General features: G+C 42.1%; 2 protein-coding genes across 2 annotated transcripts in view; one reads left to right on the top strand and one right to left on the bottom strand.

Annotated features, from left to right (window-relative positions):
• Nucleotides 1-5,550, bottom strand: part of SSH2 (slingshot protein phosphatase 2) — a 103,625-nt gene extending 98,075 nt beyond the window's left edge. The window contains 3 exon segments of the mRNA XM_074593790.1: nt 5,233-5,408; nt 5,411-5,519; nt 5,521-5,550. Coding sequence (XP_074449891.1) covers nt 5,233-5,408; nt 5,411-5,519; nt 5,521-5,529 — 294 coding nt within the window. The 5' untranslated portion in view covers nt 5,530-5,550.
• Nucleotides 5,155-23,445, top strand: part of EFCAB5 (EF-hand calcium binding domain 5) — a 44,303-nt gene continuing 26,012 nt past the window's right edge. Inside the window, exons 1-8 of the mRNA XM_074593789.1 lie at nt 5,155-5,362; nt 12,347-12,432; nt 12,543-12,849; nt 14,290-14,427; nt 15,734-16,309; nt 20,583-20,739; nt 21,406-21,469; nt 23,289-23,359. Coding sequence (XP_074449890.1) covers nt 15,744-16,309; nt 20,583-20,739; nt 21,406-21,469; nt 23,289-23,359 — 858 coding nt within the window. The 5' untranslated portion in view covers nt 5,155-5,362; nt 12,347-12,432; nt 12,543-12,849; nt 14,290-14,427; nt 15,734-15,743. The remainder of the gene's footprint in view (nt 5,363-12,346; nt 12,433-12,542; nt 12,850-14,289; nt 14,428-15,733; nt 16,310-20,582; nt 20,740-21,405; nt 21,470-23,288; nt 23,360-23,445) is intronic.

Genomic DNA, 23,445 nt, shown 5'->3' on the forward strand with positions numbered 1-23,445 from the left:
GTCAGCTTAACCATCAAGCTGCTTTAGGAAGAGGAGAGTGTCACCACAAATGAATGCAATTACACATACAGAATTTGTCTGCGACCCAAGAGCCTGGTCCTGCGCGGCTGGATAGAAGCCTTCATCTTTTAACAACAGAGCATCACACCCAATGAGAGGTAGACACCTCCCATTTTCCTCGCAGAGATTTCAACAGAAGTTTCAATGATAGGGAGGAAGTTACAAATCATCTCACTAATACTGTTTTATCTCTCAAATAGTGACAGTTGGCAACACAGGAAATTGAGGTATCTGTAAGGCACTATGAGAAGTTTGCCTAAAGCAGGAATCAACACATTCATTCTTCTGGTCCACTGCCAATGAATACTTCAGTTTTCAAAATGAGCTATGGCTATACCTGAAAAACATCAGTTGAGGAAAACCAAGAAATAAGAGAGTATAGCTATCAAGTTCTTAATTAAAAAAAAAAAAAAAAAGAAAAGAGTTCTATGTGAGATAGACTGTAGACTGGACTTATCAACGATTAAGTAAATTCACAATTACCACACTGTTTAATATTTCTCTACCCCTGGTCCTGCAGTTGCTATTATATTTAGCTGCCCCATAAATAAATGGGAAAATATTTCCTGTATGCTCCACCAGCGAGGAGCTCTCAAGCAAAACACGACAGAGACTCCCCAACACATTTGCAGGACTCTGCTTCCTGCTCAAGCTGTTCTCCTGGGATTAAGGAGGGGAAGTCAAATGCCTTAGGTTTTCATTTGCTTTAAACCTTTTTTTTTTTTTTAAACTGTGCATTTTAGAACAATATATGCATCATACCCTCTCTTTCTGGGTCAGTCCTTCACTTCCAATAAAAGCATATTGTCTCCCTGAGGGTAGGGAAGACAAGTGAACTGCGAGAGCGGTCAGAGCCAGATTGCCTGCCCAGCTTCTTCACCTCTCAGGGAAGAGATGTAACAGACAAAAGGAAAAGCAGTACTTAAAATAAATTACAGATTTTTTTTTTGGTAGAACTGTGCATAAAAATAATTTAAAAGGGCAAGTTTCAATTTCCCAATTATCAAAAGTCTTTTGAAAAGCTATGAAGAGTATTAGAGCCATTTTCCACTGCTCCCATCATCACGATGACACAGATTTGATGCTAGTCTGGTGACTGAAGTTACCCGACAACTTCCAGTGCCTTAGATAATGAGGCTCACAAAGGATTTTGAGGCAGGCACCTTTTACTAGCTCTTCTCTGCTTTAGCGAGAATTCTTTCTTGCAGATTGTCCCCAGACCTAACAGTGTGGCTGCTGCACCCACACTTTGCTAAAGAGCGAGCAATAGATATATTCCATGTTTGTCAGACAGCGTAAAACAACTTCGGCTTAACAGCAACAGGAGATTGAGGGACGGTCCACTGCTTAAAGATACAAGCAGCAAAAGTGACATAAAACTGGTATGTAAACAAGGACAGTATTAACAACTGCCTTAAACAACAATGCACACACACTGACAGCCCAAGCAAAGTAACTTACACATTTTAAAATGTTATATTTTGGTTAACAATGGTGAACAATTTATTTTTTTTTTCAATAAACCCCAGAAGCAAAGGATATAGCAAGTTAAATTCATCCAGATTTCTTTCTGTTCACTATCTTCCAGTTGTCAAGAAAGAACCCAAAGAAAATATGATTTCGTTTTTTTCCACTGAAATGAAGATGCTAGAAGGGAAGGATGGGAAGGCCCTACCACTTGACAAGATACTGTCCTGCAAAACAGGAAATATGGCACAAGTATTGGGAAGTAGGGTCAAAGAATCTGGGGTACAGAGAGAAAAAGCAACATGCTAGATTTTTCAAATCGCCCTAGCAGAGATCGGACTGCACGTCCAAGTAGCAGTTGTGAACATGGTGTTTTCATTTCATTGTTTTTGTTCATGATGGGACTACTGTGCCCACCTGCTATAATGCAGATACACACTACCAGGGCCCTTCTCTCACTTTGACTCAAGTCCTCCTCCTCCCAAAATAACCTTCTTGGAGGGATGAGAGGGAGAACACCCAGCCCCCTCAACTCCCCCCAAACACACACAGGAGGAGAAAAAAAAAAAAAAAAAAAGGAAATTCTATTTTGGGTTACAAGATAAACAAAGGCCTTGATCAGCAACAAGTAGCCCCTCTCCAGTTCATGGTATCGTTACGTTTTACTGTAGTACAGTCCTGCCTTCTACCATTTTCTGCTAACATGGCACGTCAGAAGACAACTGTTCTCCTGTATTGAAGTAAAGATTGCAGTCTTATTTCTGAAAAGTGGCTGCATAACCAAAGGCCAAAACAAACAGCAGAAGTCTGGACAGACAATTAAGGGAATTTTACAAGTCATCAAGTGACCAGAGGGCTGTAAACGTATAATCAACACTTTGCATGAACTGCCCTGAAATGAATGCTCATGAGATGCTCTATGGCAATGAGAACAAGATAAAAACCTATAAATAAAAGCCATCCAATTTCAGAGTGATTCAGATCAGCTATTCCCCTGAATCCGTAAGAGCCATTTATAACTGTTTATAGGGCATACTTAATGCAAAAATTCAGTTTGAGGACATCAGTTTCACCCTTTCTCCTTCCCTGAGAAGTTTATCTCTGAAGCAGAGAGACATCAAGCAATTTCATCAAGCAATTTAAGAGAATCCATTTCTGTCCTTAAAATTCTTAGTGACCTGGAAACAGAATTAGACATAGCCACATGCCTGCACCCTGACATGCTCCTTCCTTGCCCACAAGCTGGAACAGCAAAGTTCCAGCAGTTACCAGACAATCTTTGCTCAGGAACAGCAGTGTTTCACGCAGCAAGTTGCACCCTTATACTACTCATAAAAATTATTTAGCAAGATGAACTTTCTTTTAAAGAGGTAACATGGAGATAAGAGTTATCAGTCCGTGTAGAAGGAAACTACCATCAGTTTACAATAGATTGGTCAAAACAATTTCACTTAAAACTGAAAGAATCAAGTTCTCCTACTGAAGTCAACTAGGACCCGTAAGAACGGCAAGTGTAGCGGGCTCACAGGACCAAAGCCTTCCTAAGGACTAAAAAGGTGGCTGCCCAGTTCACAAGCCCTTAGCAGCCTAGGAAGGATCGTCATTTGAAATGATACCAAAAGTTTTGATTAAGAAACAGAACAGGAACACACACAAGCTCAAGAAAATTCTGAAAGAAGGATAGAAAACAACCAACCCCAGCTATCTAACAAGAGGCTAAAAGGGCAGTCAAAACCCTAAAGTGTGGTTAGGAAGTTTTAACAGGAAATGCAGAAGTACTCAAACAATAGCAGTTGAGGGCAGAATACGATGAATATTGTTTCCACTTAAGATTGCAAGAAAAGTCTGAGAAAGTAGAAGTAATTATGAGAAGCAAAACCAGGCAAGGAAAGTCACGCACTTATTTTTCACAGGTTACCAAGGATTTACAAAGACCACTGGTACAGATTACACCTCAGTACTAGGAGACTGAAAAAAGAGAATATAGATAAATACACCAAAAGCTGAGTTCTCTGGATTTATCAGGCTCTGAAGGGAGTTGTTTATATATTTAAAAACCAAGTACTGCTCAAAAATCAGTACAGTTTCAATTTAATTTAATTGGTTGGGAAACAGACTGGCTGTTGCAGATGGGAAAGCCTGACAGAATGCAACTAATTGTTTGTATACATCAAATATTTAACAAAGGAAAGGGTTATGCATCCAAGTGGGAGAGAGAAGGAAGACGCCAAGAGAGACCTACCTATTCTCACAACAAGATGTCTTAAGTGCAAGAAGTGTATGGGAAAAGGAACAGCGGAAAGGGCAAAGAAGTCAAAAGGGGGAAGCAACCTCAGAAGTAATGCACCACATGAATATTTATAGCAGAGAAATATAAGTGAAATTAATCTGTGTTGATAAATAAACATAACTTAGGAGAGACACAGGAATGAAAGAGGGGAAGAAAAAAAAAAAAGGAAGTGTTCTGACAGCTAAAATGCTGTCGGGGCAGGCAGGACCTGTCAAGTAGCTGATCTAGTTTCAGAAGAGGTTACCTAACACAAGAAGAAACATCTTCAGAGCAGTTGGCTTTTTCATCCCCCCCCCATGACGGAAGCAACTGGGATTCCAACTCTTCTCCCCCCAAACCCTTGTAAACCAGACATAACACCAGTGTCATAATGCGTGAGATTTTTTAAGGAAAAAAAGCTGAGAACTAAGCATAGAGAAAGAAAGTAAGCAGCAGATCACAGTTTTCATTCTCAAGTTGTAGTAGAAGGAAGCCACATAATCGGTAGGTAGCAGCTTAACGGGTTAACATACAAGATTTTACAACACAGAAATACTGAAACAACAGCCTGTCCCAAGTCTAAAGAGCACAGAAAGCAAGAAGTCTTTCTAGCCGCCTGCTCTTCCTGATTCAGAGTAGGGATGAGAACATCTGCTCCTTCTGCACATCTCGCCCAGAGATTTAAAATCTGGCCTTCCCGTATCTGTCTTGGGCTTGGCTGTCTTTTGAAGATTATATGCAACATTCAAAAAAAATAATAATCTTAGGTCTTTGCAAAGGAAGGGCCACGTACTGGAGATACCCAGAGGGTACTGTCAGATTAAATCATCTTGAAATGCAGCTCAAACAATGTCAGTTTGCTTCCACGCGCACTTCCCGCCTCTCTCCCACCACATACAATAAAAAAATAATTAAAAAAAAAAAACAACAAAAATTAAACGAGGCTGCTTTATTTATTTAGTTCCCCGCTGCAGATGGGGCAGCGGCACCTTCACACAGGGGAGCTGAGGCTCAAGGGAGGGCTCAGACCCTGAAGGAACCACCCGGCCTTGCGGCGCCTGAGGGCTCGGAACCCCCACGGGCTCCCTCCCCACACACCCCATCCCTGGGCCTGCTGAGGGGGCAGCCGGGATCCTCGCCTCTCCCTTCGCTTGTCACCAGGCCACAGCGACGCGAGGGCCCCCGCAGGGGTGTCTGACCCCCTCTGAAGGGACCGGGGGGCAGCGGCGGGTGGGCCGGGGGCGCTGAGGCGGGTGGGCGGCCGCCCGCCTCAGCGCCCCCGGCCCGCCCGCCGCTGCCCACACGGAGCTGTCAGGGCCCGGCGGGAAGAAGGGGCGGGGGGGGCACGCATGCGCGCCGCCGCGCGCCGGACCCTAACGGCCACCAACCGCCGCTCTCCCCTCAGCGCCGGGCCGGCGGTTGGCGGGCGGACTCACCGAGGCGCAAGGGCTGGAGGTGGCGCTGGGGGTAGGCGAACGTTGTACCGTGACCAAAGCCATCGAGGAGGCGGCGGTGGAAGCAGCAGCAGCAGCGGGGTTTTCCCCCCCCGACCCCCGTGGCGGGCCGGTGAGGGGGCCTTTACTCCATGGCGGGCACCGGGAGGGCGGGGGAGAAGCGGAGGTGGCGCGGCGCCGGCCGCAGGGGGCAGCAGCTCCACGCGCGCCAACGGCCTCTCGCCGACTGAGGCGCGCTGGGGCTGGGCCGGCCGGGCACAATAAGGCGCCAGGGCGCATGCGCCAGCTGTCAGCGCGGCACCGCCTTCCCCCCCCCCGCCAACGGCCGGGTTAACCCCTGCCGCGCCGGCCCACGGCCTGGAGAGTGTGTGGGGAGAGTGTGTGTGTGGGGAGAGTGTGTGTGTGTGTGTGGAGGGTGTGGGGAATGTGTGGGGAATGTGTGTGTGTGTGCGGCCTGCAGCATGTGTGTGGAGTGTGTGTGTGTGTGTGTGTGTGTGTGGAGAGAAAGTGTGTGTATGGAGAGTGTGTGTGTGCGTGAAGAGTGTGCGTGCGTGTGGAGAGAAGGAGAGTGTGTGTGTGTGGAGAGTGTGCGTGCACCCTGGAGACAGTGTGTGGAAAGTGTGTGTGTGTGTGAAGAGCGTGCATGTGTGTGGAGAGGGAGAGGGGGTGTGTGTGGAGAGTGTGTGTGTGGAAAGTGTGGGAAGTGTGTGTGTGGAGAGAGTGTGTGTGTGTGGAAAGTGTCTGTGAAGAGTGTGTGTGTGGGGAGAGTGTGTATGTGCCTCTGGGTGTGTGTGTGTGCGCGCATGTGTGTGTGTAGGGGGGTGTCTTATCCTTCCCATTCCAGCCTCTCAATTTAGGAATAGGTGACAGCTTGGCCTGCGGCCTCCCAGAATGTGGGGTGGGGTTTGGTTTTTTTTTTGGAAGCCCATCCTGCTGGGAGCTGTGACAATGTGTATGGCACCCTACTTAGAATCATAGAATCATAGAATTGCTGAGGTTGGAAGGGACCTTTAAGATCATCGAGTCCAACCTTTAGCCTACCCTGACAAGAGCCACTTCTAAACCGTGTCCCTCAGTGCCCCATCTACCCTTTTTTTAAACACCTCCAGAGATGGTGAATCCACCACCTCCCTGGGCAGCCTATTCCAATGTTTAATAACCCTTTCAGTGAAAAAATGTCTCCTAATATCCAATCTAAACCTCCCCTGACGTAACTTGAACCCGTTTCCCCTCGTCCTATCACTTGTCACCAGGGAGAAGAGGTCAGCCCCCATCTCTCTACGACCTCCTTTCAGGTAGTTGTAGAGGGTGATAAGGTCTCCCCTCAGCCTCCTCTTCTCCAGGCTAAACAACCCCAGCTCCCTCAGTCGTTCTTCATAAGGTTTGTCCTCCAGGCCAAATTTAGACCAAAACTTGGTCTAAATTGGCCTTAACGTTCACATAATGTAGCTTTCCCTTGGATTAGGGAGCAAAAGTAACTCTTTGGTAATGAAAACAGCATATAACACCTATTTATACATCACTGCACAAGCCCGAACACCAAAAAACTAGTCTAACTAGTATAGAATCATAAAAAAGTTTTGTTTGGAAGGGACATTTAAAGCTTATCTAGTCCAACCCCCCTGCAATGCGCAGGGACATCTCCAACTAGATGCTCAGAGCCCTGTACAAGCTGACCTGGATTGTTTCCAGGGTCGGGGCATCTCCCACCTCTCTGGGCAACCTGGGCCAGTGTTTCACCACCCACATAGTAAAAAAATTCTTTCTTATATCTAGTCTGAATCTCCCCTCTTCTAGCTTAAAACCATTACCCCTTCTCCTACCGCAACAGTCCCTGCTAAAAAGTTTGTCCCCATCTTTCTTATAAGCTCCCTGTTGCGGTTTAACCCCATCCAGCAACTAGGACCACGCAGCTGCTCACTCACTTCCCCGGCTGGCATGGGGAAGAGAATCAGAAGAGTAAAATAAGGAAAAACTCATGGGTTGAGATAAAGACAGTTTAATAGGTAGAGCAAAAGCCTCACATGCAAGCAAAGCAAAACAAGGAATTAATTCCCTGCTTCCCATGGGCAGGCGGGTGTTCAGCATCTCCAGGAAAGCAGGGCTCCATCACGCTTAACGGTTACTTGGGAAGACAAACGCCATCACTTCGAACATTCTCCCTTCCTTCATCTTCTCCCAGCTTTATATACTGAGCATGACATCCCATGACATGGAACATCCCTTTAGTTAGTTGGGGTCAGCTGTCCCGGCTGTGTCCCCTCCCAACTTCTTGTGCCCTCCCAGCCCTCGTTGGCAGGGTGGTGCGAGAAGCAGAAAAGGCCTTGAATGCTCAGCAACAACTAAACTCATCCATGTGCTATCAAAAGTATTTCTCATCCCAAATCAAAACCATAGCACTACACCAGCTGCTAGTAAATAAGTTAACTCTATCCCAACTGAAATCACGACACCCCCTTTAAGTACTGAAAGTCTGCATTTAAAGCATTCAAACATCGCCAGAATGCAATAATGCTTGACAGTTTGGGTTCTGGGACGAAGGGACAAATACTATTAAGCTTCATTTGTTTTGCGGTTTCAGCCTGGTGCTATCAAATTTGTGGGAATGTTGGCAAGGAGGTAACTGGGATCGAGAATTGTCTTGGGCATCTAATGACGACACTACACATGACAAACAGAAGCCAGTCTAAATATTAAATAGAGCAAACTTCTTTGTCAAGAGCGTGTATTAACCCATTGATTCCTTTTAAGCACTTGGTCCATATTGCTTTCATCTGCTCCGCAGACTGACAGGACTGTACGAGACTCTTTTGCCCCTGTAAATCTAAGCACCAGAGAAGCCACACGGGAGCCCTTTAGGCCATTCTCCACTGCCCTGCAGTTCAAAATAATGAGCAGGGCGGCTCTGGCAGCTGGGCTTCACTGCAATGAAGAAGCCAGGCTCCCTAATGAGGCATTTTGCCTCCTAGCGGACAGGAGAGGATGAAGGACGTGCTCCCTAAACTGGGCTAAATCTGAGCTTACAGCAAACCAGGATTTTGAACATGAAAGAGTCCAAAAGAGCCCCCAGTGGGATCTGAGCACATGGGGAGAATAAGCAAAACACATAGGTAAACAAAGAGTCATTGTCCTGCCCTTTACCGCCATCACGTTGTTATTTTGAAACACAATATTTATGGAAAGTGTGCTAGCAGTGCGCTCTGATTTATGGCACAGAGGTCAAGAAAATGCCTTCCAGACCCCTTTTAAATTAGTATTCCCCAAGTTCTGAATATTCCACAACTTCCCAATAAAACAGTATCTTTTTCTGAGCAGCCTCTTGTCCGGTCCCTCCCTCACATTTATTTAGTAAATGCCTTATCTTTTCTGTGGGCAAATCTGCAATACAGATGTGGTTTTGGTGTATCTGTATGGCAGATATAGATTGGCAAAGACTATTCCAAACACAGACATCCTTTTGCCATTATAGATATAGCAAGCTGCGAGTGTTGGGAGAAGGAGGTCTGCTCTGTGCTTGTGAGTCGCCACATACCTGATGAATGCGTGTGTGATCCTTTCACACTTTCAAATGACATAGCTAGGCCAGTAAGGCTGTTAGGTATGGCTACAGAAATAAACTCTGCCTTCCAACAGAACTTCTTGCCTATCGATATTTGCTGTGTATTCCAGCTATGTAACTAAACTGCATAACATATGTTTTTCAGGCCATATTATTCAACTTTTTTTTTTGTTCATACCCAGCTCAGGAAAGAACAGAATTAAAACGTTAACTAAAAACGTCAGGGATCAACAACAAAATGGAGCCCATGGGAACCTTTTCTTTTCAATAATTTTAAAGATTATGTAGGTTTGCTGCTACATTCATTGTAGATGGTCTTTGTTATATTTTACTCAAATGTGGCGTTTGTTCTCCTAACTACTTTTTTTCTGTGAAACTGAAAAAGAGCTTTGTCTCCTGGGAAAGCGTTTCTTTCTTTCAGGTAAAAATGATCCTGCCTCACTTAGTAGTCTCTTGGAGAAGGTTTTGGGAACATAAGAAGCAGGGACTCAAGTGCTTGGCATATACAAAGCATGGTGAAGCTTAGCAGAGAGATTCTTTGTGGCTACCAGCCACCGTGTTGAGGTGGTAGCCAGATACGAGGCCATCCTGCTTTAAGGTTTTTGCCATGATTTTCAGTGGAAGCAGGAGTCACATTTGAGGATGGGAAAGTTTTTTCTTCTCTGGCATATGACAAGAATCTTAATGCTTTTCGCCTTTCTCTAAAGCATAATATCTGGATTATTGTATTGTTTCACACCAGTGGATTCCTGTAAAGGAATCCTGCTTCAAGGCATGTAGCTTCTGTTCAGGTATGTCTGTGCTGATGCGGAGGAGAGGTGGAAGACCACAAGTTCCCAGAGTATTGTAGCAGTTCCCTCACCTGGGACTGGTGTTTCATTCTGGATTTTGAGCAACAGTCATGCAGGGATTACCATGAAGAAATGATTATTCAAACCAGCTTCCAAAATAGGCTTTTGTGTAATTTTCATATATCCGATAGCTCTTCCAGCTATTTGAACGGCAAACATTTTTAAAAAACATTTACCACAAGTAAATAGTGGAGTTGCTATCTACAGTTAGCTAAAGGTCCAACATATCAGTTATTAACTACAATAATCACAGATTGCAATGGTTTTCTGAGCCATTAGAAAGGTATAATTTACATGTGCAATGTTTTTTAACAGCAGAATTTAAATGTGAAGGAGGAAGCTGTAAGGCAGATGTGTTCTGATTGAAAAGAGCAATTAGAGGGCAGCCTGTGGTCACAGCATCATGGTTGGTACAAAAAAGAGACTGGAAGCCTGTGGCCTTATTCTTCCCCGTGCTGAAAGCACTGTGGTCAGCACCTGCAGCTTTAGCCCAATATATCATTTAAAGGATGTGAAGCTATACATGAGCTGGTTTTGTATGCATTTCCAAAACTGACTGTTTTCTTTCTTTAATACACTGCAAACATTTCTCTGGCTAACACAACTTATTATTACTACATGTCAGGGCTTTTAATGTATAATCTTGGCATCAGCTGCAAAAGGCAACTGAGTGCTCCCAAAATGTATCTATCTTACACAGAAAACCAGAAAAAGATAGAAGAGGCAATTCCAGCAAAACATCTGTGATGACATATTCAGCCCATTATTTTGTCAACAGTGCAAGTATTTGATGGCATAATAAAAGGATACACTTTGCTTAGCAAAAACATTAAGGGATAACAGCCAAGTTAAATAGGGGGCGATTAAAGGTTTGCTTAACCCACGGGATTCCACTTCCAGAAAAATAAAAATAGAGCTGTTTTGATCCCTCCTTCCAAGTTCTATTTGCTCTTGTTTGGGGGTTAAAAAATCACTTTAAGAAAAGGGAGAGTATTTTTTTTTTAATTTATGTTTCATACTGAAAAAAAGAAAAAGTTTTGTAAGTTAATCATAATAGCAACACAAATCTGAATTGCAAAGGAAAAAAATCAAGCCCACCTGGGAGAAGAGATAACAGGAATTAATCATGTGCAAACTGCTTTGAGGAAAAAAGAACACAATCCAGTTTAAAGCCTCATTTTAAATTATTCCTGTGCACTAATTTTCTGCTTCATTTTATTGACATAATTGATGCTATACTTCAACACATCTTGGAAATACACTGCAATGAGCGTATTTCCTTCTGATACATGTTTTTTCAAACAAATGGCAAAGAAGCGACAATTTATTACAGCATATTTTTCACATGAAAGTTGACTGTTTTTGTGGGGTTTTTTGTGCTCTTTCTTCTCTGCAAGCAAATACTGATTTCTAAAATGAAGTCAGTGTTGTAGTGTCTATGGCATATTACTACACTGGTAAGCTTGGCATTCCAGTGGTATTTCAAAGTGTCCAGAAGAAAGATTTTTTTTCAGAGAGACGCTTAGCACAGATGGCCAAAAGCATCTATAGAAATTGCAACCATCTAATTTTTCTGAAATACGTAGAGGAGTACATAGAGGAAAATAAATGTTACCGGGTACGGGCACCAGGAATTTCTATAATGTCCTCCTTTCCAGAAATGACAGTATAAAAATAAAATAAAAATTGAGGCTTTTGACTGTCCACTAAAGTACAATTGTTATTGTAATTTCTGAGCAAATTTCCTCCCTGTAAAAAACCTGTACACAGCATGCACACTTTCTGACTTCTATGACAGGTCTTAGGAACAAAACTAAACCTGTTTTTTACAGGCAGCATAAATGTTGTACTGGGTTGATGTTGGGACTCTGGGTGTGTGTCACTTAGAGCTATTTCCAGTTCCAGAGTTTTACCAATTAATTGATATTTACCTTGGTGTTGCGGCTGCTGTAATAAATAACGAGTGACTTGATGAAGACGACAAAGAATGACATTTTTGAGTCCGCAATTAAAACTCCAGAGTTCCTAAAGTAGAGAACAAATGTGAGTTTGACATCTCTGCACCAAATTTTGGAGAAACTCTGTTATTTGTGTTAAACCTCCTCTATTTCAATTTTGTCACAAGCTCATCTGGCCCATAAAATGGAGACTAATACTCTGCTAGAGGGCAGGATATCATGCAGCTGTTCCAATGACAAATATCATAGATAAAGTCACAGTTGAATTTTCATGCAGGTAGACAATCCAACGATCATGCCTCTTACAGTGCAAAATACAAAGAAAGAAACAGCCTTAGATAAACCTTGTTTCCTGGCAGAAATTGCCATAAATTTCTCAGTTGGAAGTCCTGCGTAACACCAAGGAAATCACTGAACAGGCTCCTGATTTACATCAGTATAAATGAATGCAGAATGGCTGTCGTAGATGTTTTTGTCTTTTCCCTTCTCCTTTCTCTGTGTTGCATATTCTTCAAGAATATAGGACAAATTATTAAAGGTGAGTCATCAAATTCCTTTAGATTCAGGTTTAAAGGCAGTCTAACAAAATGGCACTATAAACTCCCCCCTTATTAGTGCTGTGTGTGCCTTTCCTACAAGACTGCTTCAAAGCGACACAGTTCTTTACAAAAAAGAGAGCCTGAAAACATATAAATTGAGTTGGTAATTAATTTCTTTTTATCTCTCAGGTGCTCACATCTGGTTAATACAGTTCTCAGTTCAGCTTGTAATGGACTCAGGACAGTTCTGGACTTCGTGAACCTTGACTCTGAAGGTAAACCTCCTGTCACTGGGCACCTGTGGATTCTCTCTCTGACTGTTTGTGCCCTCAATGTTGTCTGCTGCTATTCATAGTCTTTTTTATTTATTTTATTTTATTTTCAGTCATGTGATGCAATGATCTAAGTTCAGTACAGAAGAGCCTGTTGGGCTGCCAAAGCTAAAAGAGAACCTACAGCGATTCTGAGTCGTGGAAGAGACATAGCAACCTTTGGGATTATTGCTTAGCAACTGCAAACACACAGAGGAGTAAAACTCACAGCCTGGCTCCACAGCAGGTCTGAGAAATCCCTAATTCACTTCAAGATTTTTAATGGTTGAGAACAGATGGGCATATATTAAATTCCCGTTCATTTGCAAAGCCGCTTTGAAAGCAGGAGGAATAAGATCTATTTTGCTACCTGCTCCAAAGGTAAGAAAAACAGTTCTTCAAAGCTTCAGAAAGCAAAAGAGAAAGTCTTTTTACATTTTAATTGTATTGAAAAGAAGATCATGTATGAAAAGGGTATTGGGCTCTGTGATTGTGGAGATAGACATGCTCTATGAAGCACATTAGGGAAAGGCAGAACTATTTCTGAGTGACAGAGTGTCAACGAGATTGGGCTCTGTTTTTGAAAAGACTTTTGTTAACTCAAACATCTCCAAAATGTTTACCTAGACAAACTTTAGTCTTTCCTGTCCCTGTCCCACCCTTCAAAATTCCCTAACAGAATAACAATGAAATCATAAAAATCTTATTTATGAGCAGATACAGGTTTTGCACAGAAAACGGAGAGATAATCTTTTTGTACCTGCAGGGATTCCAGCAAGAACATTTCTCTCACAGAAAAGGAGCCAGGAAAGTGGCATCCTACTAAATAATGAAAAGCTTATCTTGCCTTCAGCTTGAACAAAGGCTTACAGGAAACTTTATATCACATTTAAAATTTCCTGGGTGTTTCTAAACCTTGTCTCTGTGCACTGTGCTTACTATTATTTGGACAATCAAGCCTCCACTTGGTAATGTCATAGGCCTTGAGAGCTCTATATATTATGGGACAAATTCTCAACTAACGTAACTCAGCACTGAAGTTCATGAGCCAATGGTGTCTTATACAAACTGGAGGTGTGTCCCTGTAATCCTCCACAAATTCCAAGTTTCAGGGCCTGAATCTAGCACTCCTTTGTTGTTTATTTTAACAATTATGTGCTGTTTGTATGTTCTTCCATACCCTCTTAGTCTCCTTTTATCTGTCCCGCATTAAAGCAGTGGGCATAGTCCTCTATGCCTTGCTTCCATTCTTGGAGCTATGCAAATGCCATGGAATTGAAATAGAACAGTCACACTCAGTTGTTTTTTGTTTTGTTTTGTTTTGTTCAGAGACCTAGAGGTACTTTATAAACATTTACCAATCCTCAAAATCATCCTAACACATGGTTGAGAGCAGTGTAGAAAATATATTCATCATTATTCAGAATTGGCCAGCTCATAACGCAGGGTGCAGTTGTCACTTTAACATTGCACAGAAACTGCAGAGTGGTTTCATAAAGGATGTTAAAAAATAACGTAAGTATTTGAAACTGCAAGAACAGTTTATTTTGGCACAACAAAACCAGCTGATTTGGCCTGTGACCAGAACATTTGGTTAACACCCTGCTTTGAACCAGAAACAGTCTGGTTTTACAGCTTATTGAAAGAAACTCACCTAAGCAAGGAACAATTTGACAGGGTTGATAGGTTTCCCTTTCTACTATTATAAATCTGGTCTCCTTTACAGCTCGTGTCCTTCGGTGGCAAAACCAGCTACCATCTTAAAACCCTCTGTGTTGGTCAGGCAGGCAGCTCGATCCATAAATCCATCTCACTCCCCAGCAGGTAATCATCTTTGAGAACAAATTACCGGAAGATGCCAACAAGCCCATCGAGAAAGCAGACATAGAAATTTACTGCTGTGAAGTGTCCTACCTATCCAAGCAATATTTGGACTCAGACAATGGTTATAACCAGAAGGTCAGCATATTAGTAATTACATTTGTGTGCCAGGAGGGCTGTAGATCACATTTATGCATTTCCTGGAAGGCTGAACTCTCTTCAGAACAGCTACAAATGCTTAAATATGAAGAGCAAAACATATCAAAAGCAGTGGTATTGCTATGGATACTGAAAGGCCTTAGTGAAAAGCACTTTTAAAAAAGAGCTTGAAAAGGATAGTGTGGCAGCAAGTTCAGAGTGGAGTTTCATCTTTAGTTTGGAAAGGCGTTAGGCTCTCTCTATTAATATCACCCTTCCCTTGCTGTTGTTTAACACTGAGCTGGGGGGTTTGCAGCACGCTGCTGGTTTCTCATGCTTTGAATCAAGCAGTTAGGCAACATTCTGCTTCATTCTGTATGTGTAAGTCCCATTACAGATGCAGACAGTTATGCGTGGAGAGATAGAAATAGTTTTCAAACTGTACCTTGTGAGCAACTCAGTTTCTTCCTGATATTTCACAGAATGAACATTTTGAGAAGAAAACTGGAGTTTGGGAAATTGTAAAGGGAGATACCTGCAACTCTCTGTAGGTCTGTCTTTTACAGAATAATCTACAAGATTAAGTGCTTGTGAACAGTTTAATTACAGAGTATATGGTATAGAATTTCCATTTCTGTAGAAGCTCTGCTGACCCCTACACCTATGTCCTTGTTATCTTAATGAAATGGCCAGAGGAAAAAACAGTTGCCAAAGCTGAAATTAAATAGTCTATGGGACAAGCTTCCTCACTGTTTTTCACAGCTAAGGAAAAGATGAAGCAGAAGGCGGCATGTGGATAGAGAAATCTTGCTGCTAGGCATCTGGTCTTTTCCGTTACTTGCTTCCTTTGTTTCATATCCACTGGATTTCCTGGAGGCATGGAATGGGACCTAAACAGAAATAATGATGGTAGGGGTAAGAGGAATAAGCTGGTTAGAACTGGGGGACAAGACTTCTGAGCACTGTTCACCACTTGGTTTCTGAGTCTCTAAGTGACCTGGAATTAATCACTTCTCTTCTGTGTCTCAATTTCTTCACTCATAAGAAAGGAACACACTTATTTAGTTGCTGTGTCTCCAAGGGCTGTTGTGATACATAATTAATCTTTATAAATCATTTACTGATCTTTGAAGTAAAGGGGCTGTATTTATTTAAGAGTACAAAGCAGCAGCAACAATAAAAAAATGAAAGCAGAAAAAGAATATGAGTTAATTCCTAACAATAGACTTTCTTCCCGTGTCACCTGCTAGGACGCAGCTGCGTCTTTTGTCACTATGTAACGCGCTGCTTTTGTTCTGTGTCACAGTGATTGAAGTATGGCTGCTCAGCCAGAAGAAGGAGCACAAACTGCAGGTCTAAAACAGCCCAAACTTGGAGGTAAGAGTATGACTGCCACAGAAATGAAGAGAATGCCGGGGAATGATGAGCTGCCATGTCTTAGTAATCATGCTCCGTGGAAAGACTGTTTTTATGAAAAGGTCCAGCAGAGGTGTCTGAGTCTGCAGGAGACAAAGGCAAAGATGATTCATGCAGAAAAGGCAAAAGAAGAAAAGGTAAAAAAGAGGGAACCCTGTGACTGGCTGTCCAAAGAGTGGTTCAGTGAAGACAAAGAGTCACTAGATACCCGCATCTATTTGCTTGACAAACTCTTACCTACATTAATACCAGGAGTGGAAAAACTGTTAATGGAAGTGGAAAGAAAGAATGTGCTTGCACCAGACAAAGAACCAACCAAATTTAACCCCATTAATTTTCTTGGAGAATATCTGATGAGACATCACCCTCAGTATGGTATTTCTACAAGATCAGGGCCGTACGTGAGAGGAATGAAGATGGTCACGGAGGAGCTAAAAACTGAGATGCCAGGTACAACATCAGAGAGGTGAGAGTTGAAAGTGTGGTTGGTCACAAGACCAGAGCTGGTGTCTTGGTCTGTTTTACAAAAGGAATGGTCTGACTGCAGCCTGGCTGGCAAAGTGTCAACCAAAATGAACCTTGTGGAGTACAGTGTCAGAGGCAGTAGTTGTCTCTCATAAAAACTTGAGATGCAGGATAAATGCCAGAACATGTCACACAAAATGAAACACTAGTTATTCCTGTTTAAGGCAATATTCTGCCCTTCACAAGTATATAATTCCTCTTTAGACTCTATCTTAATTAAATATATGGAATGCAAACTGCTTTCAAACCGGTCTAAGTAAGTGACAGCAGTTCTTAAGGACAGGTGTTAGTATCAAAGGACTATGGACTCTTCAGATCATTTCTTCTACAGTCTTCCAAACTTAATAAAAAGATAACCTCTTTTCCTCCTTCAGGATTACTTCTCTTGACCAAACCAACGATATTGTCCTGGCACATCATAGAAACTCCTCCTGGGATTTTTCCTTTAGCCTTTCAGATTCTTTTTTCCCTTTAAAGTAGAAACTGTTTTGTATTTTGTGTTGCTTATTTCTGGGGTATATTCTAGGCTGCTTACTTTAGTATAATATTTAATGAATATTGGAAGGGGGTTCCATGCCGTCTTACAATATGCGAAGATTAGAATGTGAGTGCATGAGGTGAACAATACTGCTTTCATTTTAATTGCTTTATTCAGAAAAATACAGAAGTGAACATTTGTGTTTATAGATGACCCAGAGGTGATTGTGAATCATGTCAAAATTATTCACTACTAGATCACTTTATTCTATATCTGTGTTTGTAGAATGATGACTTCTATTTGAATGGCAGTCTCTTCTATTTGCATAAATAGTACATACAGCTTGAAAATTGGTTTCAGGGTTTCAGTGTCAGGAATGAGGGAAGTAAAATGCTGAGATGTCTTATTCATAAACTCTAAATGAAGATAATTGAAGTTCCCAGTATTATAATGAATAAAAGAATATGTTAAATCTCTCTCTACCGCTCTGAATTTCTGTCTCTCTACATTTCTAGTCCACATACTGTTACAGTTCATAGGAACATGCCTTGTGTGAATACAACTAAAGCAGTGTGATAAGTGAATTTCATACAGTCGCTTACCTCCTTTTTCCCCCCAGATAAGAATGATTCTAACAACTGACTGATCATCGCCAATGTGTAAGAGCTCAGTTTTTTGGCTTTTCTTCATGAGCAGACACACAGTAGTACAGCCAGAGCTGCTAAAAGATTTTAGATTTTTTAAAAAATTCTTTTAAAATGCTGGTCCACTGAAACAAATGATCCAGGGAAACATCTTTTTCAGTGAGCTTTCACTCCAGCACAGGCTGTTCTGGGGGGATGCTTAGGATGCCAGCCTTGCCACACCTTTGTTTTGGGGACTGTTTCACCGTTCATATTGCTTCACAGAGTGACGCCTGGATGTACAAAGTTCCGAACCATATCTTATTTTTATTTTGCAAAAGAAATTGAATTAAAGCACATAAAATTTCCCTGGGTTTTGGGTTGGGTTTTTTTTGTTAGGTTTTGGGAGTTTTGTTGTTGGGGTTTTTTTTTCCTGCTAAAACACTCTTAGCTTTCATTGTGAATCAGAGCTTATTTCTGGAGAGGTCAGATTTTCCTGTAGAATGCAAAGTGTTGGCTACCAGTGACATGTTATCTTGGCCTTGGCTGTTAAGCCCATGTTTACGTTTGGAGACAGGTTCTCAATTTGTAACTATCAAAGCTGATGCAAAAGAAGTGACTATCAAGACTTGTGGAAATCAATCTCTCCGTAGACAGCACTGCCACAGGGATTTATGTAGCCATAGCTGTAGCAGGTTTTGCATATCTGCTGGTAGTAGTATCATGGGATTTGCATTCTCAGCAGCTCCGGATTTACATATTTGTGATGGCTGTATTGTGGGATTTGCATAGGATTCTTAAATCACAGCAGCACAGGATTTTACCAACACCATGTAGCACTGAGACTCATAATTTGAGTCACTAGCTTTCTAAACAGGAAAAGAACTTTACAAGAGAAATGCCAGTTTGTGCTCAAAATGTCTCACATAAGCACCAGAAAATGAGGAATGAAATTCTGGCCCAAATGAAGCTCCCGGAAACCTTGACATTACCTTCAGGAAAGGCTGGATTTCACCCCAGGTTCTTCTCTAAAGCTTACCCATCCTCAGTCAGCTCTCTCAGGCTTCCTCCAGTCTCTCCTTAACTGCTGTCTGACTGGGAGTCAAAACATGCAGGAGAACAGATGGGAGAAATTCCTTATCCAAATGGATTGGTACCTGAAACAGAGACGGTATTGGTCCAGGGATGGTAGTCCTTCAGTCTGAGTCACCCATCCTTGTGTGGGAGTTAGGCGGCTGTCTTCCTGAAGAAACATGTTTCATTCTGCAGGGAGAAGTCACCCTCGCTGCCATCTCATCTTTTCTGGAAATGTCTAATACTGAAATGAGCTCGCTTTGAAACGGGCGCCCAGCGCTGTTAGAGCCTGTTGTGCCTTTATCGTCTCGGGGGAAAACATTTTGTCCCAAGCCAGGGACACCAAGCAGAGGATGCAGCTGCCTGGTGGTTTAGGACCCTAGAAATAAATGCAAAACTGCAGCACAGTGCAGGTGCAGCACGCGATGGAACTTGTGCTGGGCACTGCCCAAATTAATCATGGCCTTAGCTCTGCATTCAGCTTTCAGGAGGAGCTGCAGCTAGAAATGCTCTGATTTTCTGTCTGTAGCTTACGTTTGAGAAAAATCTGCTAGTCCATTTAGCTTGGTACCTGCTCCATATCTCCTCTTTGCTGTGTCTGAAGGAGTCAGAAGACAGGAAATTATCTTACCCTTCCCCTGCGATCAAAGTGCCGGAGGCTGAACTGCCTCAGCAGGCACTTGTGCCATGCGCACAATTGATTAAGGAACCCAATTATTCATTAAGAAACATCTGTGGTAAGTGTCCATGAAGAACAAATACCTATGATAAAACTGACTGTGATCAAAGTGTATTGCTGTAACGTGTTAAACAGGCCTTTCTATTCATTAATGAAAATATCATTGTTTTATAATTACTAGGATGGCCCCGTAGCAAAAGAAGAGAGCAGGGACAGGATCAGCCCATCTTCACAATATGTGAAACACAGGGAGGGGAAGGGAGCAGAAATCGTTAGTAAAAATATAGTTTCTGGATTAGTGTTTTCTCAGGTACAAAAGAGGAGCAATTCCCCTTACTCTGACCAGCTCTAAGGGTGTACGGGAGAGCAGCTGTCTCAATGCAGAGTCCAGCAGCCTCCGTGAGCACGAACTGTGCTCCCCATATGAACTGATCCCTTGGCTTTAAGCATTTTGAACTTCCTAAAAGCTTTTTTTTAACATTGCATGAATGACCAAAGTAAAAACCAAAACAGATGAGTTCAGTGGGATCAATTTTATTCAGTTCTTTTGATGCGCGAAATGGAGGATTGGGAAAAACATGGCTGGGTGATTAGAGAAGCAAAGAAGATGGAAGACGAAAGGAGGTACATTTAGTCCACGCTTGCAAACTCTATGTGTTCAAAATGACGGAGAGGTTGGTGTATTATCCCTGTCTTAAGGCAGTAAGGACTTTATTGTGTGGGACTGCTTCAGAAATTCCATTGAATGTTGTTCTTTGACAGTGAAGTGCTCATGTGAAATGGTACTCAGGCTTTGAGACAAATGTATACTGATGCAATTTTGTTGGTAAATCAAGTGTATCAAAATTAGGCATGTCTGTTCCTGCTGAAATTGAAAGGAAACTGAAGGATGTCTACAAAAGAAATGATTAATGCCATTATAAATGTGAAGGTAAAAATTATCACTGTTGAAACTCGACAAACTAAGAGAGCTGTACAGATGATTTTCCCTTAAATATCTACCGTATACTCTACAAGAGGCTCTCTCTACATGCATGTATCTGACACTCAGAGGTTATTTCTGCAGATTCATAGTTACACTAGATTTCAGGAGATGATACATGTCAGAACATAAATACTCTCACGTCCTTGGAGCTGCCCTCTGAAAACACAGATGACTAATATCTAGCCCAATAGCCACACTAGTAATTTTATGCCCCAAACATCAAGTATTTCTTTGGAGAAAAGTCTGCTTGTACTAAAAGGACAAGAATTTCAGTAAGAAGTTATTTCCTTTCCTTTTGTTCTTCAGTGTAGTCTTAATCTAGCATAAATGTGTTTATGACGGTATCTTTCTAAACCATATTCCCATGTCCTACAGGCTGGCCAGGATGAAGTCTGAGGCAAAGAACAAACGTAAAGAAAAGGAGCAGGTGGAAAATATGAAGTTTCAGGTGAAAGAGATGAGAAAGGAGGCGCTGGCACCTCAGTTCAAAGAGCGGACAGTGGATGTCAGTGGCAGAGTACCGGTTGCACTGGTAACTAGGGATGATCCTTATTAAGACACTGCTATGATTGTTCCAGACAGGACGAAAGGGAAGATTGTGATAGTGCAGTCTGCCCTGGCATGGCAGCACGGAGCACAAGGATGGGTAATGGCTCTGACATCCCTTAGGGTCAGGGTGCAGGTCGCTGTCTACCACTTAGCCTCCCCAAGCCCCGATTCCTCACGAGCACATGGAAGGATTGCAATGCGTTTTCCACAGACGTCCTGGGAAGCTAAATGGCCTGTGAGGTGCTCAGACACTCCTGAGGCTGTTGGATACATACCTCATCACTGGACGTCCTTCTCTGCAGCTGATTATCCCTCAGAATCCCCTTAAAAACATCTGGGGCAGCAACTCTTGTCCTCCGTTAAATCTTCTTTCTACCCCTGTAACTCATACAAATTGATACTGCAGCTCATAAAATGTGAGATTTGCAGTAATTGTAATACATCTCTTGGTACAGGCATCTTTCCTGGGAAATTGTCCTGTGGTTACACACAGGACAACAAAGACAAGGTCTACACTTAACAGGGCCCACCTATGTGTGGTAAGAAGAATGGCTGGCCCATACAACTAATTATTGCGGGTGATTTATTTTAGTAATTGCCTACTGTTGTCTGCATGAAACAGGCCTTTGACTATTACCTTGATTTGTAGGTTCAGAGTGCCCTGAGGTCTTTTCTGGATGTCATTGCTTCTACTCCCATAGATGTGAGACAAGGTAATTTTTTGACGTGTCTCCTTTAGTTTTATTTCTGTGGTCTGAATTCTGACGCAAACCATGAGCAAACAGCAAATGGATTTGATAATAGAGAAAGAATCTATAAGGATAGTTACACCAGCTAGGATATTAACCACAAATCTTCAGACAGATTGGAAAGAGACTGAACCACCATGTGGTTCATTAATAGGATCTTAAAAAGTACAGAGGTAAGTTTAAAAAATCTTTCAGAGAGATAATAATATCAGATGCAGGCCTTTTCCACTTACATCCTACATTAGCCAGACATTGCCATCTGCTTATCACTATTTTTAAGAAGCACTGTAACAACCTCCTACTTCACCTGCCCTATCACATGGTGGTCTTGGAAATCCCATGGACAGCTTGGCATACTGGGAGGTATGGAGGAAAGGTAGGATCGAAAAAATTAAAGTCTGACAATGTCAAACCTTTTATGGTTTCAGGGAAAATGCTGAAGCTTACCTGACGCTCCACCAAATCCCACATCTTGTCTAGCCGTTCCCTTTGCCAGTCCCAAGCATGGCAGTGACACGGCACAAGGACCTCTGTATCAGAGCACTCAGCACAGAAAGACTTGCATAACTCCTGTCCATTTTACATAGCTTACAGTTGACCTCCCTGAATAATGATAATTGAATAGATAGAGCCAGGAACATTGAAGTGGCAACATACAGCCTCCTGCCAGCCCTTTACATTGATAGCTGTAATGATCATCAATAATAACAAATCTGCCTTTGCTGGAAGATGGGATGATAAGCAGGGAACCTCCAGAGAGCATTTCTGCTGGCTGATGGAGTCACCTCTGTCTAGAGCTTGCCCTTGCTCAGCCCTTTCTATATTACAAAATTGTTCCTCCGAGTAATCGTTCTATATTGGTAGTACATTGTACAAATGCCAAACACAGCCCTCGTGCTCCTGCTGTGGTGGCTGTGGTTCTCCAGTGCGAACAGATACTGGGACGTGAGATTGAGAAGGAAGTTTCTGTCCAGATCCTTGCTCTACAGGTGCTTGAGGTTTTTTATGTCATATTTCACTAGTAGTGCAACTCCGTTTCTTAATGTATTTAATTCAATAGCATCCAATATACATTAACAGAACATTAAGCTTTGTTTTATAGTTTAATAAAGATAAGGTACAGTTTAGGAATGTCTTAACCAATGAGAGATAAATGCATTTTATGGTGGATTTTCTCATCATTCTTGACATATTGTAGAAGAAAGAACAGAAAAATAATCCCAACAGAAATAGTGTGCCTGCGCTCAAAGATCTCATGCAGAAATCTATGTAAACATTTGACGCACCTTCTCACTTCCATTACAGCAGCCCAGAAGATGACCAAAAGATAGTTTTGAGTGTCATCATCAGTAAAAATATTCCCAAAGAGCTTCTTGGGAAAATTACTAGGATTTTCAGGTTCCACTCTTGCAAAGCAGAAGCCACGTCCCCAGAATTTTAAGGCAGTTTTATGTTTGTTAAATCCAAAATAGTTTCTTACCTCACATTTGTTGTTGTAAGTACCATTCAAATCATTGCAATTTGCACCAACGTATGTCAAGAATAAAAATGACTATACAGTTCTGGTAAGTGCAGATTCGCAGCAAGAGAAACATGTAAGAATCACATTTAGATAGCTTCTATACAGTCAGATGCTTCAGCTGCTATGTAGGATAGCCTCAAATAAATGTAATCCAACATGAGGAAAAAGTTAATGTAACATACATTATGCAAAAAAATATGTACAATATCCAAAACCACAACAGTTTGCTTTCTAAACCAATATCTCTTTGTTTTTTACTAGCAATCTATGACAGGAAGCTGGAAATTGTCGACACATTGGCAAAAAAAGTCAACATAGGTGAATTCACAGAGGTGAGAGATGAAATAAGAGCACCTGATTCAGAATATGATGTTTACCACAAAGTAGTAGCAGCATTTCCTTGTGGACAGCTGAGTAA

This window comes from Larus michahellis, chromosome 7 (genome assembly GCF_964199755.1).
Source record: "Larus michahellis chromosome 7, bLarMic1.1, whole genome shotgun sequence".
In the NCBI taxonomy this organism is placed as follows: domain Eukaryota; kingdom Metazoa; phylum Chordata; class Aves; order Charadriiformes; family Laridae; genus Larus; species Larus michahellis.